Source organism: Carcharodon carcharias, chromosome 26 (assembly GCF_017639515.1).
Source record: "Carcharodon carcharias isolate sCarCar2 chromosome 26, sCarCar2.pri, whole genome shotgun sequence".
Lineage (NCBI taxonomy): Eukaryota > Metazoa > Chordata > Chondrichthyes > Lamniformes > Lamnidae > Carcharodon > Carcharodon carcharias.
In genome coordinates, this window is record NC_054492.1 from 36,376,843 (window position 1) to 36,402,810 (window position 25,968).

General features: G+C 43.6%; 1 protein-coding gene across 2 annotated transcripts in view; it reads right to left on the minus strand.

Annotated features, from left to right (window-relative positions):
- LOC121269917 (cytosolic carboxypeptidase 4) overlaps positions 1 to 25,968 on the minus strand; it is a 220,495-nt gene that overhangs the window by 86,573 nt on the left and 107,954 nt on the right. For both annotated transcript variants that reach the window (XM_041175042.1, XM_041175043.1), the window contains 2 exons: positions 25,163 to 25,313; positions 16,460 to 16,640 (listed from right to left, as the gene is read on the minus strand). In XM_041175042.1, the coding sequence (XP_041030976.1) occupies positions 16,460 to 16,640; positions 25,163 to 25,313 (332 nt within the window). The remainder of the gene's footprint in view (positions 1 to 16,459; positions 16,641 to 25,162; positions 25,314 to 25,968) is intronic.

Genomic DNA, 25,968 nt, shown 5'->3' on the forward strand with positions numbered 1-25,968 from the left:
AGCATCCACCCTGTCCAGCCCTCTCAGAATGGTATATGTTTCAATGAGATCACCTCTCATTCTTCTAAACTCCCAAGAATGTGAGCCCATTCTACTCAACCTGCCCTCACCGGACAGCCCTCTCATCCCAGGAATCAACACCCTCCAAGACAAGTATATCCCGATGGAAAACAAAACTGTACACAGTACTCCAGGTGTGGTCTCACCATAGCCCAGTACAAGCCTTCCTTACTCTTGTACTCCAATCCCCTTGCAATAATGGCTAATATATCATTTGCTTTCCTGATTGCTTGCTGGATCTGCTTGTTAACCTCCTGTCATTTGTGTACAAGGACACCCAAGTGCCTCTAGACACCCACATTCAATAAAATTTTCTAAAAACATCATCTTCTATCCTTTCCACTAAATTAAGTAAAATCTCACATTTCCCCACATGATAGTCCAACCACCAGCTTCTTGTCCACTCATTTAACCTGTCCATATCCCTTTGCAGACTCTTACACTATCAAGTTGGTGGAGATAGTGGTACAGTGGTAATGTCACAGGGCTAGTAATCCAGTAGGCCCAGGCCAATGCTCTGTTGGCATGGGTTCAAATCCCACCACAGTAGCTGCTGCAATTTAAATTTGATTAATAAAGCTGGTCTCAGTAATGATGATCATGAAACTATCATTGATTGTGGTAAAAACCCATTCTGGTTCACTAGGATCCTTTACAGACAGGGAAAGGAAATCTGCCATCCTTAGCTGGTCTGGCCTACATGTGACTCCACACCCAGAGTGATTGATTCTGAAATGGCTGAGCAAGGCCTCTCAGTTTAAAGCACAATTAGGGATGAGCAACAAATAACACCCACACCCAAAGAATACAGAAAGGGGAAAAAATATTGTGCACACATCAGAGGTTAATGTTAACATGCTTCTTGTGCCAGAACAAAACCCAAGCAAAAAACTAAATGGGTGAAAATCTGGCAGGATTGATCTGGTCCACTTTTTTTTAATTGGTTAAGTTCGCTTATGGTCTGTTAGTTCAGTGAGACAGATCAGAAATTCGACTCTACTGCATTTTGTCCTGTTCATGTGACAGGAATGCTTTTTTTGTTTCCCTCTGTAGCTGCTTTTTTTGAGAAATAGCAAAAGGTCCCAGGTAACTGAAGTTCTCAGGTAACATTTCTAAGCGAAGATCAGGCATCACTAACCTTTAGCTTTATGCTCTATTACCACAATCAAGGAGAAAGGTCCCTGCTGCAAGCATCTACAGCAGCCAGAGTTGCAGTTAGTGATTATAACTAATTAGTGTTGGCCCCTCATCACACCAGCAAGTTTTTACACAAAAAGAAGAAATAATTTTGCAAAATCTGATTTTGGCCAAAAAAAATTGATTGTTGCTGCCATCAAGTGGCTAGAAAGTGCACTGCACCCATTTGCTCAAGAACCCATTCCTTCTCATCATTGTGAAAATAAGTTATATCCTCAGTTTCAGATGGTTGAAAAACATTCTTATTCTAGATGTTGTTTTTTTGATACATGTGGGCTCATCAGCCTGATGGGTATCAGTTTCAGGGAATGAGACCCACATGATTTCAGCAACTTGCAATAATATATAGCCTTTTAGGAACATAGGAAAATGGGTTGAGGATGTTTGAGTCGACGGCAGAGTCTCGTTTGAGGAGCCAAGCAGAGGGGAGCACATCGAGGACAGGAAGGTAGTCAGCGCTGGGGAGAAGATTCTGAAGGACTCCTCAACCGAGACCCTGACTTCGACCCAAACATTGCCAACTCCATTCCTCAATACCCCATCTGGCCTGGTCTCAGCAATACCCCAGGGCCACAGCAAAGTTGAATCCCTGCTGAAATTCTGAAACACAGCACAGGTAAACTCCTGGCATGGATCTACAACCTCACATCCCTCATCTGGGAAGAGGGGTCTTGGGGAGGCTGTGATCGTGACTATATTCAAAAAGGGAAACAAGTCCAATTGCGATAACTGCAGAGGAATTTCTCGGCTGTCTGCCACAGGGAGGATCATTTCAAGCATCCTCCTCAACCTCCTCCTCCCTGTGGCTGAGGAATTCCTTCAAGAGTCAATTTTTGCCCCTTGAGAGGCATCACAGACAATCTCCGCTGCACAGCAAATTCAAGAAAAGTGCAAGGAACTGCACCAAGCACAGTACGTGGCCTTTTTCAACCTCACAAAAGCCTTTGATTCTGTCAACCGCACAGGCTCAAGGAGTCTCCTCCTCAAATTTAACTGCCCTCAGAAATTTGTCACCATCCTCTGCCTACTCCACAATGACATCCAAGCTCTGATCCTCACCAATGGAACTACCACCACCCCTATCTCAGTGAAGACTAGGGTCAAACAAAGCTCTGTCATTGCAACAACTCTTCCCCATTTTCCTGGCTGCAATACAGCAACTCCCCTCCAGCAAATTACACAAAGATAATCTACAGAACAGACAGGAAACGGTCTAGGTATGCCGCCTCCAATCCAAAACCAAAAACACTCCAATCTCAGTCACAGAGCTCCAGTATGCAGATGATGTTTGTATGTGCAATTATTCCGAATCTGAGCTCTGGGTCATTGTCAGCTCCGTCTCTAAACATCTGAGAAATGGGCTTTTCACTAAACACCCAGAAAACTAAGGTCCTCTTTCAACCAGCAAAGCACCTCCACCTGTCAATTAAGTTTAACGGTGAGGATCTATAAAATGTGTACCATTTTCCATGACTTGGGAACCTTCTCTTGATGAAGGCAGACACAGATGGCGAAATTCATCATCGCCTCTAATGTATTGGCTCAACCTTCAGTCGACAGAGGAAAGCAGTATTTCAGGATCTCAAGCCCAGGACGAAGGTCATGGTTTACCAGACAACCTATAAGTTTCTGAGGTTTGGATAACCTACAGCAGGCATCTCAAAGCACCACCAATTGTATCTTCACAAGATCCCCACAATCCAGTGGTGAAGGTGATCCAACAGCAGTATCCTCACCTAGGTCAACATGCCCAGCATCGAGGCATTAATCACTCAAAACCAGCTCTGCTGGGCAGGACATGTTATTCATATGGCTGACACCAGACTCCCAATCTGGTGTCAGCCATATGAACATGGAGAACAGCTCCATTCGGAGCACAGCCATGACAAGTGACAGCCCCGGAGGACAGCGGAATCACTTTAGGGATGTCCTCAAAGCATCCCTGAAGCGGTCAAATATATCCATCAGCTCATGGGAGGCCCTGGCTTATGACAGACCGAAATGGAGAAGGTTTATTCGGGAAGGTACCAAATACATTGAGGCACTTTGTCGGGACGGTGCAGAGGTGGAGTTGAGACACTGGAGGGAGTGCACAATCCTCCAAACAACCCAGCTATCCAACCCTTCAAGCACCACCCACACCACATGTGGCAGATTCTGCAGACTGTGCATTGGACTTATCAACCATCTCACAACTTGCACTCCATCTCGGAGTGGAAGCAAATCATCTTCGACCCTGAGGGCCCTGCCTAAGAGGAGAAGAAGGAACAGAAGTAAAGCCATTCAGCCCCTCCAGCTCAGGGTTAAATGCAACACCAAGGTTTCAAATAGTTCAGCTCAGCCATAGACAGAGGACAGAAAGAGGGATGGAGTACAGGGCTAAGGAATGGGTTGGCAGGAACTAAAGCCTTCGCATTTATTGGAGGTGGATTTCCATGCAAGGGGGAGCGTTCATGGGAGTTTTAACTCCAAAGCGTGCACATTATATTTTTAAAACAGGTTCACCAGCTAGATTGAGATCCTTGGCTCCCTGTCAAGCAGGAAACATGCCAGGAGAGGCCACAGTGCAGGAGCGGGTAGGTTTCTGCTGCTTGGATTAGAGATTTTGGATGGTTTGGGGTGTGTGATGTGCACAAGGGGGTCCAGCATGGTTTGGAATATTGAAGGGCCAACTTCGGGGCCAGGGGGAGATTGGGAGTGGAGATGGAGGGCTCGGTGATCATGGAGAAGGGTCCAATTACTGAGGAGAACTTGTGCGTGGGAAAAGGGGTTTGACTGCAGGTGGCATGGAGTGGGAAACATGTGTAATTTGGGAATGGGGGAGGGGGATTAAACACTGTTTTTCCTCCTGGCCCTCAAGCAGTTCTATAAAAGAGTTTACCTACTGGGTGGGCAGTATTCACTTCCCTTTGGTGCCAGGTTTCCTAAGGTCTGGGAAACCCAGCTATCTAACATTAAGCTGAAAGACAGATAAGATTTGAGTCACATCACCTCATTAAAATATTCAAATGAGTGACCCACCTCCTGGGAGCAGATTGGTTGCTCACCTGTTGTCCCATCTCCGATAGAATCAGAAGTGGGTGGGCTCAAGGCAGGTTAGGTTCAAGTTTGAGATTTTCTTATATTTTAACATCGCACTTGACCCAAATCCACCTTTTTTTTGGGGGGGGGGGGGGGGGGGGGCGTGGCGGGGGGAGGAGGTAAAATTGCCACCAATGATTTCAGTCTTCCCAATATTTAACTAGACGAAAATGCAGCTTATCCAATATTCAATGGCAGACTAGCAGTGTAATAAATCCTAGGCTGTGGAGGGGATGTGAGATGCAGTGGGAAGATACAGCAGGTTATTAATTGAATCTCAAGCCAATTGGTGAGTATGAAACTAAACAATACTTTTCTTGATAATAGGTTTATTTACAGAATGCAATATTACATATATTTGTTTTCTACCTACCCCACCCCACTCCGTTGTGTCCCAGCAGTCTCTCTTTTTAAGTGCTCTAGTTACTTAATTAAACAATGCCCTTCACCTTTGTATCTTAACGATATAATCAGCATGCTATAAACACAGGTATCATCAGCAAAGTACCCAGGTCAGGTACACCAGGGGTGAGTTGCAGAGTAGATCTCCTCTTGTATTCTCCCTTCAAATATTTGCAAGTCAGGTACAACACTGGTTAGATTAAAGTGCTCTGTATGCAGTTCTATCAGGCATTCCTCGATGAGAGATTGAGAATCTCCCTGAGATCACAGACCCTGACACTGTTAATTTGTTGCCTTACTCCCTCTCTGTCCCTGTCTCTGGGGGAACACTTCGCAAAAGCACCTGACTGACGGAAGAGTACGAACATTATAAAAGGAGAAGCACCTTGGTGTGAAGGACTAGGTTGAGAGTAACAATTTGGATATCCGTGTGATAAATGTGTTGGTACCAGCTTACACCACATTGTTAAAAGAGAGCAATGTTGGCTAAACCCTTTGTCCTGTACTCATCAAGTCAAGCACAAGAATGTTACATTTCAAACAATCACAATGTTTGAAATTTGGTTTTCTTGCATTTGTCCCAATGAGTGCAAAACGAAAAGCTTTGGCAACTTGTTGCTCTTTTCGGCGATACTCCAGTTCTGCACGGCCAAGTGACTGTTTGTACAATATGCAAATTGTTAACCTTTGTTAGATTGGTAATGAAATTATTCATGGGTATATGATTCATGTGGTACAGCAATTATTCATGGAGCATGGGACACATATGGGCTACACATATGCTTGGGTTCAAGAATTGCAGACTTCATCTGGTTTAAAGGAGCTATTCATGGATTATGGGAATTATGCAGAAACGCATTATTAGGTACCATAATGGTTCACTGCATTAAAGTGCAAAATTATTTGTGGGATTTGGATTTCATGGGGTACTGGATTCATGAGGTGCAGGGGTAGAGAATTTGTGGAATATCAGATTCATGGCGCATAGGAATTGTAGGATCCAAGATTCAAAAGAAACAGGATTCATGGGATATTGGAATGATTCGTGGGATGCGGGAATGATTCGGGCAACACAGGAATTAATTATTGTGTGCAAGATTCATAAAATGTAGCACTTATTCATTGGATGCACAAATAGTACACATGGCGCAACATTCCTGGGGCACCAGATTCGACCAGGAGAACAACAACTTGTATTTATATAATGCCTTTAATGTAATAAAATGTCCCAGGCTGCTTCACAGGGGCATTTAAAACAAAATATTACTCTTAGCCGCAGAAGGAGATATTGGGGCAGGTAGCCAAATGCTTGGATTTGGAGGTAGATTTTAAGGAGTAGCTTAATGGAAAAAAAATGAGGCAGAGAGGTCTAAGGATGGAATTTCAGAACTTAGGGCCCAGGCAGCTGAATGGTGGAGTAATGAAATTGGAGAATCACAGATTTCTGGGGGGGGGGGGAAATTATTCTTATGATTCAAGAATTATTGATGTGGTACCACATTTATAGGGTACAACAATTATTTGTTCAAAGGGTACAGGATTCAAAGGGTACAGGAATTATGTATTTGTTACAGGATTCAAGCATTAGTGATGGGTTGCAGGATTCACAGAATACTTGAAATACAGGAGGTATTCAACAGGAATCATTCACAAACTACACAGTTCAGATGGTACAAGAATTATTCAATTGGCACATGAATTATTCAATTACAACAGGGTTTCAGGGGCATAGAGTTATCAAAAGCACGTGGCACCAACATTTACTAAATATCAGGTTATGCATTTGAACTGACAGCATGAAAACCAAAACCCTTGCTAAATACTGACATTAATTAATTGGACTCGTGCAGAGGCACCAGTTCCAGCTAAATTAGAACCGCACTTTGTGAAGATCTTAATTATGGGGAAGCGAACTTGTCCTTCTGCTTCAGATTTCCAGTATTTTTCTTTCTACATCAGTGAAACCTTACGTTGGTGTCACTGTTTGGATCATTCATGTTGGCTAAACTTTACAAAAGTTTTAACTGAGTTTTTCTAAGGATAAAGTTAATGTAGAGCAGGCAGTCAGTCGGGCCCTGTTATTATCCCATGTGGTGTCAATCATGGCTCAGTTGGTAACACTCCTGCCTCTCTGAATCACAAGGTACAATTCAAGTCCCCCTCCAGGGCTTGGTCACAAAAATTAAAGTTGACATTCCAGTGCAGTACTGAGGGAGTGCTGCACTGTTGGAGGTGCTGTCTTTTGGGTCAATTGTTAAAACTGAGGCCTCATTTGCCTGCTTAAGTGGATGTAAAGGATCCTATGGCATTATTTTGAAGAAGAGCTGGTGTTATCCCTGGGGTCCTGGCCAATATTTATCCCTCACTCAACATCACAAAAACAGGTTATCTGGTCATTATCACATTTCTGTTTGTAGGAGTTTTCTGTGTGCAAGTTGGCTGCTGCATTTCCTACATTATAACACCAACCACACTTCAAAAGTATTTAACTGGCTGTAAAGCACTTTGGGGCGAAATGTTCTATATAAATGCAAATCTTTTTTTATGATACCCAAACCGCACCAATGTTTTGGGCACTCCTAACAGGAAAAATTGGCATAGAGACCATGTGCCCACCTAGAGGTGCTCCAATGATTCCTCTGGGTGGCACCTCAATGAGAATGGCATACAACTTGGGGTCAGGTAAGATTGTCAATGCATGTGACCAGCTTTCCTAAGTTTCTCCCAGCTGCTAGTTAGTTGCAGGCTGCCCCTATGAAAGCTGATGATGAGGAACGCCATGGCTGAGAGGCTGTTCCATTTAAAAAGTCAGACAGCAATCAATGCCATTAACACGGTTTTACATTTGCAAGCATGTTGCCCACTCACATTATGCTTCAAAAGAGTGTGACCACTGGCACCAGTTCATTGTTGTGGGCATTATCCTAGTCTGCACATTAGGAGTTGTACTGGGGATCAAGTTTATGCAAGAGGAAGATAAATGGGAAGCTCTTCTGGAAGAAAAGAACAGCATCATAAAAAGAGAAGGGCAATTACTCCTCATTACTGTATTGTCCTGACAGAGCCTATGCAGCCCACACTCTACCATACTGTACCTGAGGAGGATAGGACTCAGCAGGGGCATGTTTCATAAAGACTTGAAGCCACATTGTAAGATAGGCATGACACTGCTCGTCTTACTGAATGTGACCATGGCTTCAAGACAAGGACTTCATGCCATGTGTGACATAGCTAACAGCAGCTAGTCAACAGTGTATTGGTACACTTACTGAATGTTTACCCAGTGAGGCAACATATCACATTTTTCATGGAAACTAGGGAGCTGTAGACCCTGAAACAAAAACAGAAAATGCTGGAAAATCTCAGAGTTAACGTTTCAGCTCTGAAGAAGAGTCATACGGACTCGAAACGTTAACTCTGTCTTTCTCTCCACTGATGCTGTCAGACCGGCTGAGTTTTTCCAGCATTTTCTGTTTTTGATTCAGATTTCCAGCATCCGCAGTATTTTGCTTTCATCTGTAAACGCTGATTGGTCCTATTCTATACTGCTAACTGCTCAAGGTCTATGCATGCTCCATATGGAGAAGTGCCTCTCATATGAATGTCTAACTCCTGTGTAAGCATCAGTATAAGATCCTGCAGGAGTTGCTTCATGGCACACATGAGGCCTTCCTTTTGAGCAGTTGACAGTCCCCCAGCTGTTTTTGGACAACTGACAAACTGAAGGGCCAGCTTTCTGGGCTGTTACTGAGGCTTGATGGTGACTCCTCTTACAATGTTCAAACTGCAGCAAGAGCAAGTGAAATGAAGCCCATGAAAAACATTCTGCAAACACAGAAAGGTATACTGAAACTCTGCTTATGATACCTGGCTCAGTCCAAAGACAACTTGTTCTATCAATCTGCCAAACTGTTCAGGATCACTGTCTTCTGCTGCATTCCATATAACTGGACAACTGACAGAGACATCGATTCTGAGAAGCAGTGCAAGAGTCCTCAGGAGAGAATGTGTACGAAGTTGGCATGGAATGAGACAAGAATGAGAAGATCACATTTTTAAACCACCTCTCACCACATTGCTGTGAAACAACCCGTAAACCCTTCATAGGCAACAGCAATTTGAATTTATATGGCAGCCGTAATGTAGTAAAACATTCCAACATGCTTCATTGTGGAGTTATCAAGCAAAATTTGCACTGAGCCACATAAAAACATTCACACAGGTGATAAACAGCTTTTTTCTTATTTATTATTTCATGGGATACAGGCATCACTAGCAAGGCCAGCATTTGTTGCCCATCCCTAATTGCCCTTGAAACTGAATGACTTGCTATTTCAGAGCTCTGTTAAGAGTCAACCACATTGCTGTGGGCCTGGAGTCACATATAGGCCAGACCAGACCTGGAGTCACATATAGGTAAGGACGGTAGATTTCCTTCCCTAAGGGACATTAGTGAACCAGATGGGTTATATAACAATCAATGATAGTTTCATGGTCACTATTACTGAGATTAGCTTTATGTTCCAGATTTATTTTTTCCTTAATTGAACTTAAATTCCACCAGTTTCCATAGTGGGGTTTGAACCTGCGTCATAAAGACCCAGTCTGGCCTCTAGGTTACTAGCTCCAGTAACATGACCACAACACCATCATTTCCTCTTTGGTCAAGGAGATAGGTTTTAAGGAGGATCTTAAAGGAGGAGAGAGATGTAGAGAAGTGGAAGAGGTAGGGAGAAAATGCCAGAGCTCATGACCTGGACAGTCGAAGGCACAGTTTCCAACAGTGGAACAATAAAAACTGAAGAATGTACAAGAGGCCAGATTTAGTGGAGTGCTGAGATTTGTGGTTTCTAGGGCTGGAGGAGGGATCAAAGATTCTGTGATTCAAAATAGTTACAAATGTTGACACATAACAGAGAAGGGCTTTGTTATGCCGAGCTCAGGACTAATGAGTAAATTACTGAATTAATTATGGGGGTTGATGCAGTTACCTTTGAAGCAACAGCAATGCAAGATCACTGAGATCTGCAGCAGTGATTGCTGAGAGCAGCTTAACATTTGTAACAGTAAGATAAAGAAATTAAATTAATTTGAATTTTGTTTAAAGAAGGAAGAATTTCTTAATGGTCTGTGAAAAGCAATCAACATTTTCTCTGCCTGAAACCTGATTTCTCCACTCTCTAAATTAAAGGCAAGAAGATAGTCACAGATTGCTGCCTCCGATGCGATAGACACATCAGCATTAACAAATTATAATAAGCCTGAAATCATTTTGAAATTAATTGTGATACAATAAAATGGGCCCCTCGGCCTCATGATCACATTGGGAATCTAATTTCAACTTCTCTAATTCACCTTGAAACGAACCCTACATCAACATCAATACAAACCAAGCTGAACACCGATTAATGAAGTCAATATCATTCACGATTCGGTTAGATTCTTGCTAAACAGCGCAGATCTGTTCTCTGTCTGCTCTTGATTACTAACAGGCATGTTGACATGGGCAGAAGCTAGCATAGCAATGCTTCATGTAAGTGTTGCTGAAAAAAAGATACTTTCTTGTCAAAGCTTTTCATTTTGCACTCGTCAGGACACTTCACAAGAATACCAATGACAGGGGAAACAACAAATTTATACTGTATGAGAAGAGGGTGCTGATTGGTTGGCAAGTGGACTCTGATCGAGGTGTTGCCATGGAGGATGCACCAGTTGAATGTGGCTAGTTAACTGCCAAGCATTGTTTGAAATTTAAACCAGGCAGTTTGACTCTGACTGGTTAAGGCGTTGCCCTGAGGAATGAACCAGCGAATGGTTGTCGCTTATTTTGCTGAAACAGGCATGATGTTCTCTCTGTTTGCCAAAAACAGGGGCCTGTGTATTAATATATGTAGCTTCCAGTACACGCAAATGTGTCACAATGCGAGCTCGACTGATAATCTTAAATCATGCAAAAAGAAACCAAGAAATATCTAATATTGCAACTCTATTAAACTTTCACAAGTGATGGTAGCAAAATAACCAAAATTCCTAAAAGGTTTATTCCTAGTCTCCAAGAGTGTTTCATGTTTTCCAGATGAGGAATAACTTCTTCAACAGAGAATTGCTAGAGTCAGACACCAAACTGTTATTGTGTTACACCCTCAATTTATTTCAGTTCAATACAATCTGCAAACAAAACTATGAAGTTTCGAATTTCCAAAAGTGAAAACATTCTACTTGTGATTTTCCTTTTCCCCATTTCCTGAGGCTCATGACCTGAATTTTTCATTCACTGGGCACGGGTGGTTGGTGGGCCCAGGAGTGAACGGGATAGGGGCCCCCAACTGCAATCGGGCCAATTAACAGGCAGCCAGGGTGAAACACGCCCTGAGAAAGGCTCAGTTCTGCCGGCGGGGGCAGGAAGAGGGGCGGGCATCTGTGGGCACTGCGGGTGCTGGTCAGCACTTCCAGTGAGCCTCCTGAAGGCAGACAGCTTCCTCAGGGAGCTGCCGACCTCCACAGAATAAACAAAACCACAAAAATGCTACAAAATATGTCCATGCAGCACCATCAAGCACCTCACAAAAAAACTAGGGTCCAGATATCTCTCGTTATTTTCCTTCTCCATGGGGATTTTGTCCTGAACTGGATCGAGGTTTGAGCAAAAATGTAAAGGCTGCCTGGCCGATTGCCTGTCCACCAATCGTACAAGTGGAGGGGCCACGAAAAATCACTTTCAATTTCCCCCTTAATGGCTCCAACTGCCCTGCTTAATTGTCGGCAGGCACACTCCCAACTGCCACATGTACCCGGTGAGCAAAGTACCGCACGAGTGTGTGATGACATCAGGATGCTTGCCTAACGTCATCTCACACCATTGCCTGGCCGGGCAGGTCGGTGTGAAAAAACTTCTGACCCACAAGTTATTTGTAAATTTCCTGTCTGCTTACTTTTGTAGTCAGGGAAGGAGGGTGTAAGTTACAACACAATATGATGCATCACTCGCACAAGCCTATACATGTGGCACACACATATACACACAAACACACATACACACAAACACAGACACTCACGTACACACATACACACATACACAGACACACACACACACACACACACACACACACACACACAAACACACATACACACACACATACAAACACAGACACATACACACAAACACAGACACACACATACACACACACAAACACACAAATAGATACACACACACACACATACACACACATATACACACACACACACACACACACACACACACACAATCACACACACACATACACACACATACACACACACACATATATATACTCATAAACACACACACACACACACACACACACACATGGTCATCATGACATGTCAGTTGTCAATATGCTCTCTAGGTATTGCAATTCTTCAGGTACAGGGGGAAAACTCAAACTTGCACGATGCCCATTTCTCTATCTCATACACACACTTACCTGAGCTGGCACTCAGTATGGGAGTACTCTTTCCTCTGAGCCAAAAGGTTGTGGGTTCATGTCCCAGAGAGACTAGAGCACAAAATCTAGGCTGAAATTCCAGTGTGGCACTGATGAGGGAGTGCTGTACTGTCGGAGGCCCCATCCCTCAGATGAGGTGTTAAACCAGGCTTATCCACTGGGTGGCCCACGGGCCAAAATCCAGCCCTGCAGTTGCGGCCCACCAAGCATTGTCCAAGATACATACATGAACAGCTCTATGGATTTGAAAGATGCTGCCGAACCGCTCGTCCAATCACAAGCTGTTTTCTCCCCGTATTTGCTGCTGATGGGTTGAATGGTGAGCCTGTCAGCACGAAATGCGGGGAGAACACAGCCTGTGATTGGACGAGCAGCAAGTGGTGGGAGGCGTGATCAGTTCTCCGTTTCCAGAGCAGTGGAGCATGGCGGTGAGACTGCAGGGGTGCAACATTGGAGGGGGGAGGGGTGGGGCGTTGGCGGCAGAGAGAGGCTTGCTGGCCAGACGCTGGAGGAATGCGAGAGGAGGGGGAGAGGGCTGAGAGGGGTCTCGTGAGCAAGGAAAGAAATCAAAATGTTGTCCCTCATGTGAAGAGGTTGGACAAAATCAAGATTGCTACTGACACACAGGCTGGAATAATCTGCGGCACAACATCAAGTGTACAGGGAGGCATTGACTTCTTGTGCAAGTAAAAACAATGCTAGATATCATCAGTGTTCAATATGGTGCAGAGAAGGTAAGGCGTTAAGCTAGTCTTCTCATTTGGAGGTTGTTCATAAAGATGCAGATTTTTGTTGTTTGGATTCATGGCCAGATAATTTTTCATTCGTCTGATTCTGTTTCCTTTCCTTCCTAAAATTTGCACACCAGCTCTCCAAGGGAGAAAGATTTTGAAATGTGGCCCCTCACACAAAGGTTGGACAAGCTTGTGCTAATCTGAGGTCCTGCCTGCCCTTTGAGGCAGATGTAAAAGATCCCATAATATAACTTCAAAGAAGAGCAGGGGAGTTATCCCGGCTAATATTTATTCTTCAAGCAACATCATGAAAAACAGATTTTATCCAGTCAACATCACATTATTCTGCTCTGAAGGAGGGTCATAAGGACTTGAACTGTTAACTCTGTTTCTCTCCGCACAGATGCTGTCAGACCTGCTGAGTTTTTCCAGCATTTTCCATTTTTTTTCAGATTTCCAGCATCCACAGTATTTTGCTTTCATTGCTAATATCGCATTGTTGCTTCTGGGAGCTTGCTGTGTGCAAAGTGGCTGCCACATTTCCTGTCTTACAACAGCGACTGCACTTCAAGAAGTATATCATTGTATGGAAGGTATTTTGGGACACCCTGAGGTTGTGAAGGTGCTATATAAATGCAAGTCTTTCTTTTTGCAGCAGTTGGAAATCCCCAGTACCAGTGCCCAAGTGAAATTTCCATATTGAACCACAAAGCTCCATTACGGTGAATTGATTTGGGGCAAAGCCCTTGCACGTATTTCTAATGCTAAAAGAGCAACTTTATTGTTAGTGATTTTCAGAATTGTGTATTTTTTCTGTTTGTTATGCCGCAGCTGGTATTGCTTTCTGTATACACTGACCTGATTAAATGATGATAATGTAACCTAAACAATGTGAAGAAATTATTTTAGCGATTTGATTGATTAATTTTATGGCATTTGCTTCTTAGGGAGATGGTTAGCTCAGAAGGCTAGATGGTTAGCATTTGGCTCAGAATAATGCCAGCAACACTGGTTGAATTTCCCCGTCTGGCTAAGGTAAACTTGGGACCTGCCTGCTCACCCTGCCCCTGATAATGACAAACCACCACTGGCAAAAGCTGTCAAGAAAATGGCTCAGAAGAAAGCGCCAGCAGACAATGAGCCAAGGAGCTGCCTACAGGCAGCATTGTAGGAAATTGCATGTGGTTCGGTAGGACTCATGAAGAGGTTTTGAGTCTTGTATAGTCCAACACTAAGTGTTTATTAACAGCTGGTAACTATATACATACGTACAGCATAAGCTCTAAGCTGGGAGCTGTCTCCATGCTTCCTTCTACACACGTCTCTGTCTAGTACAAGAATGCCATCTAGACTAGGGCCACGTGATCCTTTACATCACGGAACTGTACCCAGACCCATGTTAACCCTTTTTATGCTAGACCCTTATTACTACAGATAGAGACCACATGACATGACATTTGCTTCTTGGTGACAAAGAAAGCCCAGGAGATTCTTGCATATCATTAAAGGAAAGGGGGTACTTAAGGAGCTGCTAATTAATGATGAAAAGAAGCCTTGGATTTCTTTTCCCTCCAGGATATTTCTAAAGTCATTTTGACAAAGAACAACAATGCCCAGCAGAGCTTGACTGGTCCACCCTGATCCAGGGATGGATAGCTAAGCTCGTTGAGTACCAGCGGTTGACTCAGGTTTGTACCTTTGGATCTGAGGAGCCAAAGAAGGGAACTGGACCAGAGGGATGACTGGAAAGCACTCGTGATTAATCGCAGTAACAAATTCCGCAGGGCTTCAGCAGTCATCATCTCACTAGCATTCTTTAGAATTTTTCTAGCCTTTCCTTTACTTTGTAGTTTAACAAAGCTAAAATATTCATCAACCTACTTAACATTCATCAATTTTCTGCCTATGACAGAAATCACTGTGCAGTTGGCTGTAAAATTCCAATGTGCATTAGGACTAATTGACGTTCAGTTACTTCCTTCTCCAGAAGTACCAAGTGCCAGAGATGAAAAGCAAACTATTAATGTGTCATTATTAAACCAATCATAACTCAGTGTGTTGAACCAGAGTCACAGTCACAGAAAAATTCACTCTGAACATTTCCCCAATCCTGAAAGCTGTTTATTTTTCAACAAGTTTCACTTATGTTGTACTGAATCATGATTCTTTTTACAGTTTCTCTCCTTTTCTCAGTTATTATTGTTGTACTCAGCTCACATGTCTCATAGTTAAAAAACTCAGAACACTCGAGTTAAAGGGGAAGGGTACACAGTGAGAAACTACCATGGATTGGATGTGAATGTTTTGTGTTGATGTGAAAACTATGAGAGAGTATTATAGTCTAGATAGATCAGAGACTTTTCCAATTTCGATAGTGATATGAAAGTTGTATAAACTCTGTTCTACATGAATTCAGCAGAAAATGTGTAAATTTTGTAAAGTGGTGCAATTTTAAGTGCGTGTTCTTTGTTAGATATGTAAATAAACCATACTTTCAATTTGTCTGATTTATGTAACGCTTAATTTAACTGTGTTTTTTTTCTTGCATTTCTCTTTTTCCCAATAAAACTTTGAAACTTACAGCTACAGTCAGTGTCTCTTTCAGTTTCTTCACCAGTTTTTCACAACTGAGCACACATCATCATGCTGATACCCAATGGTACACATACCTGTATGAACATATACCTTTATGAACATATCAGGTGTGAGGGGTATATTCCCCTTTCATAAGCTGGCCTCAACTGGTGACACATGGGACAAGCACAAAACAACAGTTAACAACTGGAACAGGCAAAGCTAACTGGTGCCAACAGGCGTCTACTGTTTCTGACGGAGCCCAATTTCCATTCAGCATCTGGATTCAACTGATCCACCGGAATCATTTTTAAATCTACGAGCTCGGGTTATAGTGAGACTGTAGTATTGAGAATGTTTTAGCAAGGGAGCTATAGACAAGTGCCTTTTTATTTATTATTCTTTGATGAGATGTGGGCATCACTGGCAAGGCCAGAATTTGTTGCCCATCTTCTCACACCCCTTGAACTGAGTGGTTTGCTCAGCCATTTCAGAGGGTAGTTAAGAGTCAACCACATTGCTGTGGATCTGGAGTCACATGTAAGCCAAACCAGGTAAGGATGGCAGATTTCCTTCCCTAAAGAGCATTAGTGAGCCAGATGGGTTTTTATGACAACCAATGATAGTTTCATGATCATCATTATTGGCTAGCTTTCAATTCCAGATTTTTTAGTTGAATTTGAATTCCACCAGCTGCCGCGGTGGGATTTGAACCCATGCCATCAGGGCATTAGTCTGGAGCTCTTGATTAATAGTCCATTGACACCACTATTCCAACATCTCCCCATCAGACCTTAATTGCGATACAGTGAATGTTTTAGTGAGGCAGCTGTAAACACTGAGCTTGGGTTACAGGCATGAACGTTCTAGGTTTTTTTAAAAACAGAGAAAGGGTAAAAGCATCTTTCTCCTGTTGCTTCGACTCACCAGCCATTGATGACGCCATCAGGGTTTAGCATAGGAATGATTTTGAAAATGTAGGAGTCCCGTAGACTGCGAGCAATGGGATCATTACTCACGAGGAATTCCAGTGTCCCTTTCATGACCCAACTTGCATTGCTCTCTCCAGGATGGACTCGGGCTGTCAGCACCACATACTGCCGATTCCCTGTGAGATACAGCAGCATAACTGATCAACATCTCTTTCACTCTCTGGTTGGATTTATCATTCACATCAAAAATCTTTTACAGGAAGATTGTGGGTATAAAACAACGTGTCTAATTTGCTTCTTGGGACATTGATGTAAGAGTGGTTGCCTTGCACTGCAGGCTAGATTTTCAACTTGATATTCTTGTGAAAATCAGGTGGTTTCGGTGACATCCCAGCCACAAGTTAAGGACCCAGCCCAACAAGCGTAAAGTTAACAAAACCATGAAGTCAACCTCCAGTGTCTCAACTCTCAATGCAGTTTCTCTGGGAATTATTAACTTAGCCTAGTAAAAATGAGGGTCTCTTCTAGAGAATAAATGTTGTCACATGCCAGTAGGAGGAGCATGATGGAAGATCTACCTGAGAAACCCCCTCCCCACCAACCAAAATGTAACACCTCAATTCAAAAAAGGGGAGATGGATAAATACAGGAATTATCACAGGTACACTGCAGGAACTCACCAAGGTTCTTTTGACAATACTTTCCAAACCCACGACCACTACCACCTAGAAGGACAAGGGCAGTAGATAGATGGGAACACCACCACCTGGAAGATCCCCTCCAACTCATTTGCCAACCTGACTTGGAAACATATCGCCGTTTCTTCACTATCACTGGGTCAAAATCCTGGAACTCCCTTCCTAGCAACACTGTAGGTGTACCTACACCACATGGACTGCAGTGGGTCAAGAAGGCAGCTCACCACCATCTTTTCAATGCTAACTAGGGACGGGCAATAAATGCTGGCCCAGCCAGCAAAGCCCACACACAGAATTACTGCATTGCATGAGGCCATTCAGCCCATCATGCCTGCACCAGCTCTTCAAATAAGTAATTCATTTAGTGTTATTCTCCCACCTTCTCCCCACAACCCTGAAAATTCTTCCTCTTCAGGCAACAGTTTGATTCCATTTTGAATGCCTCCACCACACTCTCAGGCAGTGCATTCCAGGCCCCAATCACTCACTGCTTGGAAAAGGTTTAAAGTTGGTGGTGGGGAACCTTCTAGAGACCATAATCTGGGACAAAGTTAAATGCCACTTGAACAACATGGGTTAATAAATGTCAACCAAGGCAAATTTGTTAAAGACAAATTGAGCCTGAATAGCACAATTCAATTCTTCAATGAAATAATGAAGAGGGTTTATGAAGGTAGAGCAGTAGTGTTGTGTTTGTGGACTTTCAATGGGTATCGGATAAAATGCCACATAATAGACTTGTTAGCAAAATTCAAACCTAAAGGTTTATAGGGGCACTGGTAACATGAATACAAAGAGAGAAAAAGCAGAGGGTAATGTTTAACTTCAGACTGGAGGGAAGTGGCTTCCCTCAGGATCAATATTTGGATCTATATAATGATCTGCAGGCTTGGGTATACGGGGCTTAGTTCCAAAGTTTGCAGATGACACAAAACATGGGAATTCAAGTAACAGTAAGGAAGATAGTAATTTCAGGAGGACATTACAGACTGGTGAAAAGGTTAGACATATGACAGATGAAATTTAATGCTGAAGGGAAGAATGAGGTGAATGAATATAAATGGGGGTGGAGGAACAGAGGGGCTTGTGGCTGCACATTTATAATTTTTGAAGATGCCAGGACAAGTTGAGAAAGGCTTTTAAAAACACATACGAAATCCTTGACTTTATAAATATATATATGGTGTACATAAAAGCAAGGAAGTTATGCTAAACCTTTATAAGCCAGAGGTTAGGCCTCTGTTAGAATATTGTGTCCAATTCTAGGGCTGGGAATTTCCATCCCCATTGGGGTCAGGTGTCATGGCGGCCATGAGTGGACAATATGGTGAGAAGGCCAAAACTTGACTACACGCCGTTGTGAAACCAATTTTCAATCATCCGTTCTGTCCATCAATGGTGGGCCGCATTTCCCACAGCCACAAATCGGGAAGGTCATTTTAATACATCTGTATATAATTATAAGCCCTGCTCACCGGAATCATCCGCCACAAGTCAAATTCACAGCCTACATCGGCTGGAAAACACACCGGCCCAGAACACGTCTTGACAAGTGTAACGTGCAGAAGTCGGGTCTTACTGTTAGGGCCTTGCTCAAATCGCGGACATCCGAGGAGCAGAAGATGCTGGAGCCCAACATTTACCGGACCCTGGAGGAACACATGCATCGCATGCTGGGTGGATCCTTATGAATATGGCTCCACCACAAAGCAGCTCACAGAAAGTGGGAGGTCACCTTTGATGTCTGGGCTCTGCATCAGGACATCACAGTCTTGGCTATGGGCTGCTGCGGATGATTGTTGAGCAGAAGAGAGGAAGGTGCAGCTGTGAGTGGGAGAGGAAGGTCTCAGTTTGACTGCGAGTGGAAGAGGTACTGGGGAGGTGGGGTGGGGGGGGGGGGAGTGAGGGAATGAAGGTGTCAGGAGCGTGAGGTTGAGGGAGTCTCGTGCAAACACTCTCCCACTCATGTGGAGCCTTCATCCATCAGACTCATCTCAATGTCCTGAGCATTTTCAATGCCGCCTGCTGGGGTTCACTTTCAGCTGTCCATCTGAGCTAACCTGCCTCTCCGCCCACCCACTGATCACACTCCCATGCAGCATGTTTCCTCCCTTTGGCAGCCATAAATACCCAGCAGATCCCAATCCCTTGGAGAGTGCCAGCTCTTTGCAGAGGTGGCCTTTAAATATGGCGCCTGGTTTAGTGAAGGCCTGGGGTGACAGCGGGGTGGGTATATCAGAGGCCGCCTGGCCAGTGACTCGCCGTGTTTCCCAGGGATTAATTATTAATGACGTGACAGGAATTGGACGATACAGCGGGAAAAGCCACCATTGCAGCCTGCGGGTACAACGTCCTCTTTCTCGCCCGAGGTCTCAGCCTTTAGGATGGATGACAAGATAATTGAAGAAGGTGCAGAACAGGTTTACTAGAATAGGTACCAGGGACAAGGGACTTTAGTTGGGGTGGGAGACTAAAGAGTTCAAATTCCACCACAGCCACTGGGGAACTTAAATTCAGTTAATTAAATAAATGTGGAATAAAATGCTCGTATTAGTAATGGTGACCTCAAAACTACTGGACTGTCAGATAAACCCATCAGATTCACTAATGTCCTTTAGGGAAGGAAATCTGTCACCCTTACCTATTCTGGCCTATATGTGACTCAATGTCCATAACAATGTGACTGGCTCTTAACTGTGCTCTGAAATGACCTAACAAACCACTCAGCTGTCACCTTCCCAAGAGCAATAATTAGTTCAAATTAGTTTTTGTCAGTAAAATGCTTTAATGTATGATTGAGATATGACCAAAAACAATTCTCTGGAAAATAGGTATCAAACGTTTCGCAGAATGTGCTGCAATTTTTACACAGATATACTTCCTGCTGTCTTTATGTTATTGGCCCTTTCTGAACTCTGGAGCTATTTGCTAATGAAAGAGTTGTGTTGGGTTATGCAGCAGATTTTTATAAAACTGATGCACATTTATACTTTACCTTCCTCTCTAACTCAATTTACACGTTGCTTTGTTCTGAAAATTGATATTCCAGTGGCAATGGTGTGACTGAAATACAAAACCACCAGTTCCTTCAGTCGAGTTCACTTTTCTCGGCTTGACTTCCTCCATTTTTCTATCATTCAAACACTATCAGTTACTTTTGTCAGTCTCACCCTGAAACACCGAACCCCACAAAACACATGGGTGCTTAAACAATTATATCTGTATAATCTATTTCATTAGGCTCTGCACTTCTAGAGAATTGATTCTCACTCAGCCTCTGACCTCCCTGTTTACTGAATAAACCTTGAACCTTAACAGCCCCAGTCACTGGGGAAATAATGCATACAAGTAAAGGATTTGGTAAATTGAACAAATAGAATCATTAGGGGAAAAAATGTGAGTTTCATCATTAACATAAAGACTTGAGAGAGAATAACTGACTGCGTGGTAACCTTCTGTAGCTGTTGAACATCATTTGATGCCTAGATGCGCATCAGTGTGGTTTGTATACAGTGCAGTATCACACAGAGAAAATATTTTATAACACAGTATGGAAAGAGATCAATCAGCCCATCTTGCCGATTTAGGCTCTTAAAAAACATATCTAATTAGTTCCATTCCCCTGCTCATTCCCCATAGCTCTGTAATTTCCTCCCCTTTCAGTATTCAACCAACTTTTTGAATCGGTTTCCATTATCTTTCAGGCAGTGCACTCCAGATCATCCTAATGCATAATGCTACATTAAAAAAAAATTCTCCTCATCACATCTCTGGCTCTTTTGCCAATTAATTTAAATTTGTATCTGGTTTCCAACCCTTCTGCCAGTGGAAACAGTTTCTCCTTATTTACTGTATCAAAACCTTTCAAGATTTTGAGCATCTTTATTAAATTTTCCCTTAACCTTCTCTGCTCCAAGGCGAACATTCTTTTTAAATTTACTCATTTACGGGATTTGGGCATCACTAACCAGTGCAGCGTTTATTGCCTTTTTTATTCTTTCATGGGATGCGAGTGTTGCTGACTCAGTCAGCATTTATTGCCCATTCCTAATTGCCTTTGAGAAGTTACTGGTGAGCTGTGTTCTTGAACCACTGCAGTCCATGTGATGTAGGAACACCCACAGTGCTGTTAGGAAGAGAATTCCAGGATTTTGATCCAGCGACAATGGAGGAATGGCCGATATATTTCCAAATCAAGATGGTGTGTGGCTTGGAAGGGAACTTGCAGGTGTGGTGTTCCCATCTATCTGCTGCCCTTGTCCTTTTAGGCGGAGTTCCAATTACTTCACTCTTTCTCTTACTCAGGATTGTGGAAGAGAAATAAATATTCCTACCAGTGTCCAACTGAAATCAACCAGCTTACTATAGGCTACGAAGCAAGCAGACCTAGGACCTTTCTTGTCAGTGTAGCTAATTACTGCAGAAACTCACTGACACAGCCCAAGGTGACATTTAACCTGATTGCCTGGATTCAAGCTCAGCTTTCATTGGTGAAAAGGCAGTTCACTAAATCACTATGTCACCCCATCCATTCTAACCTACTGCACTACACATTGTCTCCAACCCACTGCACCACTCAATCCCTCTGGCTTACTGTGTCAACCAGTCCCCTAACTCACTCCAACACCCAATCTCCATTTGTTACAGCAGTACAGACTCCCTCTAACCTGTCATTCAGCCCCTTTTGTCGAACTTACTGTGTTCTTTAGTCGCTCTAGCCCGCTGTATCACCCAATCTCTCTAATTCACTACATGACCGCTAAACCAGTGTCAAACAGCTCCTCTAACTTACTCTATCCCACTGCAGTACTTACTCCCTCTGGCCCATGTCACACAGTCACTCTAATCCTTTGCATCACCCAGCTCTTCAACCCATTTGGCAGAAATTAATGCCTTCCCTCGAGGTGGGTTTGGTGCTGGGGCTTGACATTTAATTGGGCTGGGCGGTGGCAGATGGCGATCTTGCCACCTTCCTTCCGCAGCTCCAATTAATCCAAGGTGGGAATCTCATGCACAGCTTTCCCACCCTGCTGCTAACTGAGGCCCTTAAGCGGGAAATTAATTCACCCCACCACTGCCTGTATCCACCCAGCAGCAGGCGAGGGAGTCAACATACATGAAGGCTGAAAAACAAACCCTGTTAGGTTACTTGCAGGCTTCTGGGGCTCAAAGGTATTCAATGCCTAATTGAGGAACCCAGCACCAGGAAGTGGCAATCTGTCGAGAACCACCTCCCTGCCCTTGTTGTCAAATCCCCTTTCCCCCACGACTCCCACTCCGTGACCTCACTCCTCCTGCTATCATTCACCATGGCCTGGGTTCCTCAACAATCTTGGGCCTCGTTTGGGGCCAATACTGGCAGCTAGCACTGCCCTCCTGGTTGCCAAGCAATGTACAGCTGCCAGCCTCCGATCGGCTGGCAGTTCTTGTGGAGCGGGGTTTCCTCTCCCGGGGTCCTAGATTCTGGGGAAGGCCCACCACTGCTCGGGTAAGTGCCGGAGGGGTATTTAAATTGGCAGGCCTCCCTGAAAGGAGGTGAAGTGGGACACTCGCCAGCTCAGCATCTGGTGGGTGAGACCCCCTTCATCTCCATTAGTACAGCCTATTGTGACATCCAAGCTTTCTAACCTAGTCCCTCTGACTGACAGAAGAACTATTTAATTGTGTAGCACTCGCTTCAATGGAGAAGTGCTGATCACCTGCAATGATTAGGCCTTAGAGAGCTCACTGCCAAAGGGGAAAGAGGCAGAGTGGAAAGCCTAGCTCTCAAAGGTATGTGCTTCTAGTGAAAGGAACCCCCTTGATTTGTTGCTATGCAGAAGGAAAGGCATGTTTGAAGCAAGGATAAGCCACAGGAATATGAAGCTATACAGCACAAAAGGTGACCATTTGACCCATTGTGTTCATGATGGCTCTTTGCGAGAGAAATCCAAATGGAAATACATTTCCTTGCTCTCTTCCCTGTATGTTCCTCTGCATTAAATGCTCATCTAAATTTCTCCTAAAAGATGCCCTGGTCTTCTTCCTCAACCGTTACCTGTGGCATAGTGTTCAAACTCCAGAAATTTGTTACATAATGTAAAGAAATTTCTCTTAATTTTTTTCTTTCACTTTCAGCGGCAAATTCAAATTGATGAATCCCTGTCATTAACTCTCCAATCAGGGGAGATGGACTTCTCCATTTCAATTTATCCAAACCCCTCATGAATTTCACTCCAGTGGAAATACTCCAAATATTTGCCGTCTCATCTCTTTGCTATATTTTCCCATTCCTGACATGTTCTTGGTAAATCTGTGCTTCAATAGTCTTTCTATAAACACCCAAAGCTGGACGCTAACTGTGCTTTAACTATTTCCTGGTACAACATTGTTGTTACTTCTTTATCCTTGTACTCATTGCATCCGTTTAAAAATCACTTCATTGAGCGTTCAGAAGGCCATATTTTTTTTCAATAAGTGTGCTTAATCTGAAATGCCAAGGGGCTGCACATCTGCGGGGAAAAGAATTCAGAAACGTGTGTATGAGCACCGCCTGAGACAGCGGACCGAACTCCTGAAAAATAAATACCTCAGGCTAGAGATTCATTCCACAGCTGAAGTCAGGCACAGAAAGCCTACACCCACCAACCCACCTCTGCCATCAGCTGCCTGCAACCTGGGGGAAAGTTCATTTACATATCGGTGCTACGTCACTGCAACTGGGGAACCCATCCTGTGAACCAGCATCAAGTTAGGGAGACTGTTGCTTCATCAGCAGGCGGGGAACAAAAGACCTTATTGTTTGAGAAGCTGCTTACTCACTGGTGGGCCCATTTTCAATGGTAACACGCTTGCCTCAGAGTCAGAAGATTGTGGGTTTGTGTTCCAATCCAGAGATTTGAACAGATATTCTAGATTGACTCTTCAGTGCACTACTGATTGGGTGCCACGCTGCCGGAGGTGCTTCCTTTCGGATGAGATGTTACACCAATTTCATAGATTATTCCATGGCCACTATTTTGAAGAGCAGGGGACTTCCCTTGGTGTTCTGGCCAATGTTTATCCCTCAACCAAAGTCGAGAACAGGTGACTTGTTGCTGTTTGTGAGACTTTTGCTGTGCATAAATTTGCTGCAGCTTTTTCCATAATTACAAAGTGACAACACTTCAGGAATTCCTGGTTGGCTGTAAAGCACCTTGCGATGTTCTCAGATAGTATAACCCCACAGCCTTTCTTATTCCTTTTTTTTAGTGCAGCATTCTTCAACAAAAGTGAAATTACTCTGAACCGTTCAAAAGCAACATGGCTACAGCAGTTCAAAGTTTTTATTCAATGGGCCTTAAAATTCACTTGCACCCGTCGACTGCCCTTTAGCAATGTAAGATGCCTCCCCTGTGCCACCATTCCTAGTGCTACGCTGGACACTAACAAAAACATTTTACCTAATTTGAACATTATGATAATATGCCCATTTGTACTCGGACAAGTTATTCAGACCCTTATTGTTATTTCCTGTGGAAAATCATCATTGGCTTAGGATGGAGAGGAGTATACTGTCGTACCACTGGCAGAATCTCCATATGATTCTGCCCATGTGTCCACCCTAACCTAAGAAGAAAACAAGTAAAAATATACAAGAACACAAGAATTAGGAACAGGAGTAGACGATCTGGCCAACTGAACCTGTTCCACAATTCAGGTGATCATGGCTGATTTTGGATTTCAAAAATATATTGGAAAACCCAGCCCTGTATGTTTATTTTAGTGGAATCTGCTGCTCAGAGAAGTGAGTTCACTCTTTTGTGCTGCCCCATGGCCCCCCCCACCCCTGAGCCCCCCAACAAATCCCAGTAACCTCCCCACCAGTGAGAAACAACCTCTGGTAGACAGGGGGCAATATCAAGTAGCATAAACCATGTAACACACCTGCACATCCACTTGGTGAGATGCACCAGAGTTTCAATCAGCCCCTAGCCTCAAATCTTACTGCACAGAAAGCAAAAAATATGTTGATCACTTACAAAATTGATGCAACTGTTCAGGTTGGGACCCAGGGCTTGCAGTAACTGTGATCACTGGGCACTTGTTACCCCCTAGTGTGGAACACAATATCTGATGCCTGAAGTAAATCTGATCAGGATTCAGCGACTCCTCGAGGAGCTGCAGGTGAGTCTGAAACAAGAAAAGAGATGAAACCTTGAGACAAATGCACTGCGTTAGATTTCCTTGTCCATTTATGTTTCTCAGTCCCCCTGGCCCCAAATGCCATTCTCCAACGGAGTGAAACGGGTGCAAAAAACCATTGCACTGAAGGCCATTCGGTGCTGGGTCTTCTTGCGATTGTGACTGTCACTACTGTCGGTGCCCATGTTTGAGAACAATTTGTTGCCTCACTCTCGTGAATGGCCTTTTGAGGACGTACAGCAGAGCAACTGGCGGCTGCACACTATACCCAGCTCAGAAAAGGTGGAGTAAGAAAAGAGGCCAAGTTACCATGGGTCAGAAAGACTGACTGAGCTGCTGTTGCTGAAGAAAGATCGCCAGAGGTCTTGTACTGTGTTGGGTCTTTTGGATGAGACATTAAACCAAGGTCCAATTTGCACTCTTAAAAATCTCATGACATTATTGATAGAAGAGCAGGAGAATTCTCCTGATGTTCTGGCTCTAATGTATCTCCCAACCAACACCACAAAAACAGATCATTTATCTTATTGCTGCCTTGGGACCTTGATGTGTATAAATTGGCTGCCAGATTTCTCTATGACTGTGACTATACTTCAATAGTACTTAATTAGCTGTGAAGTACAATGAGACATTCTGAAGATAA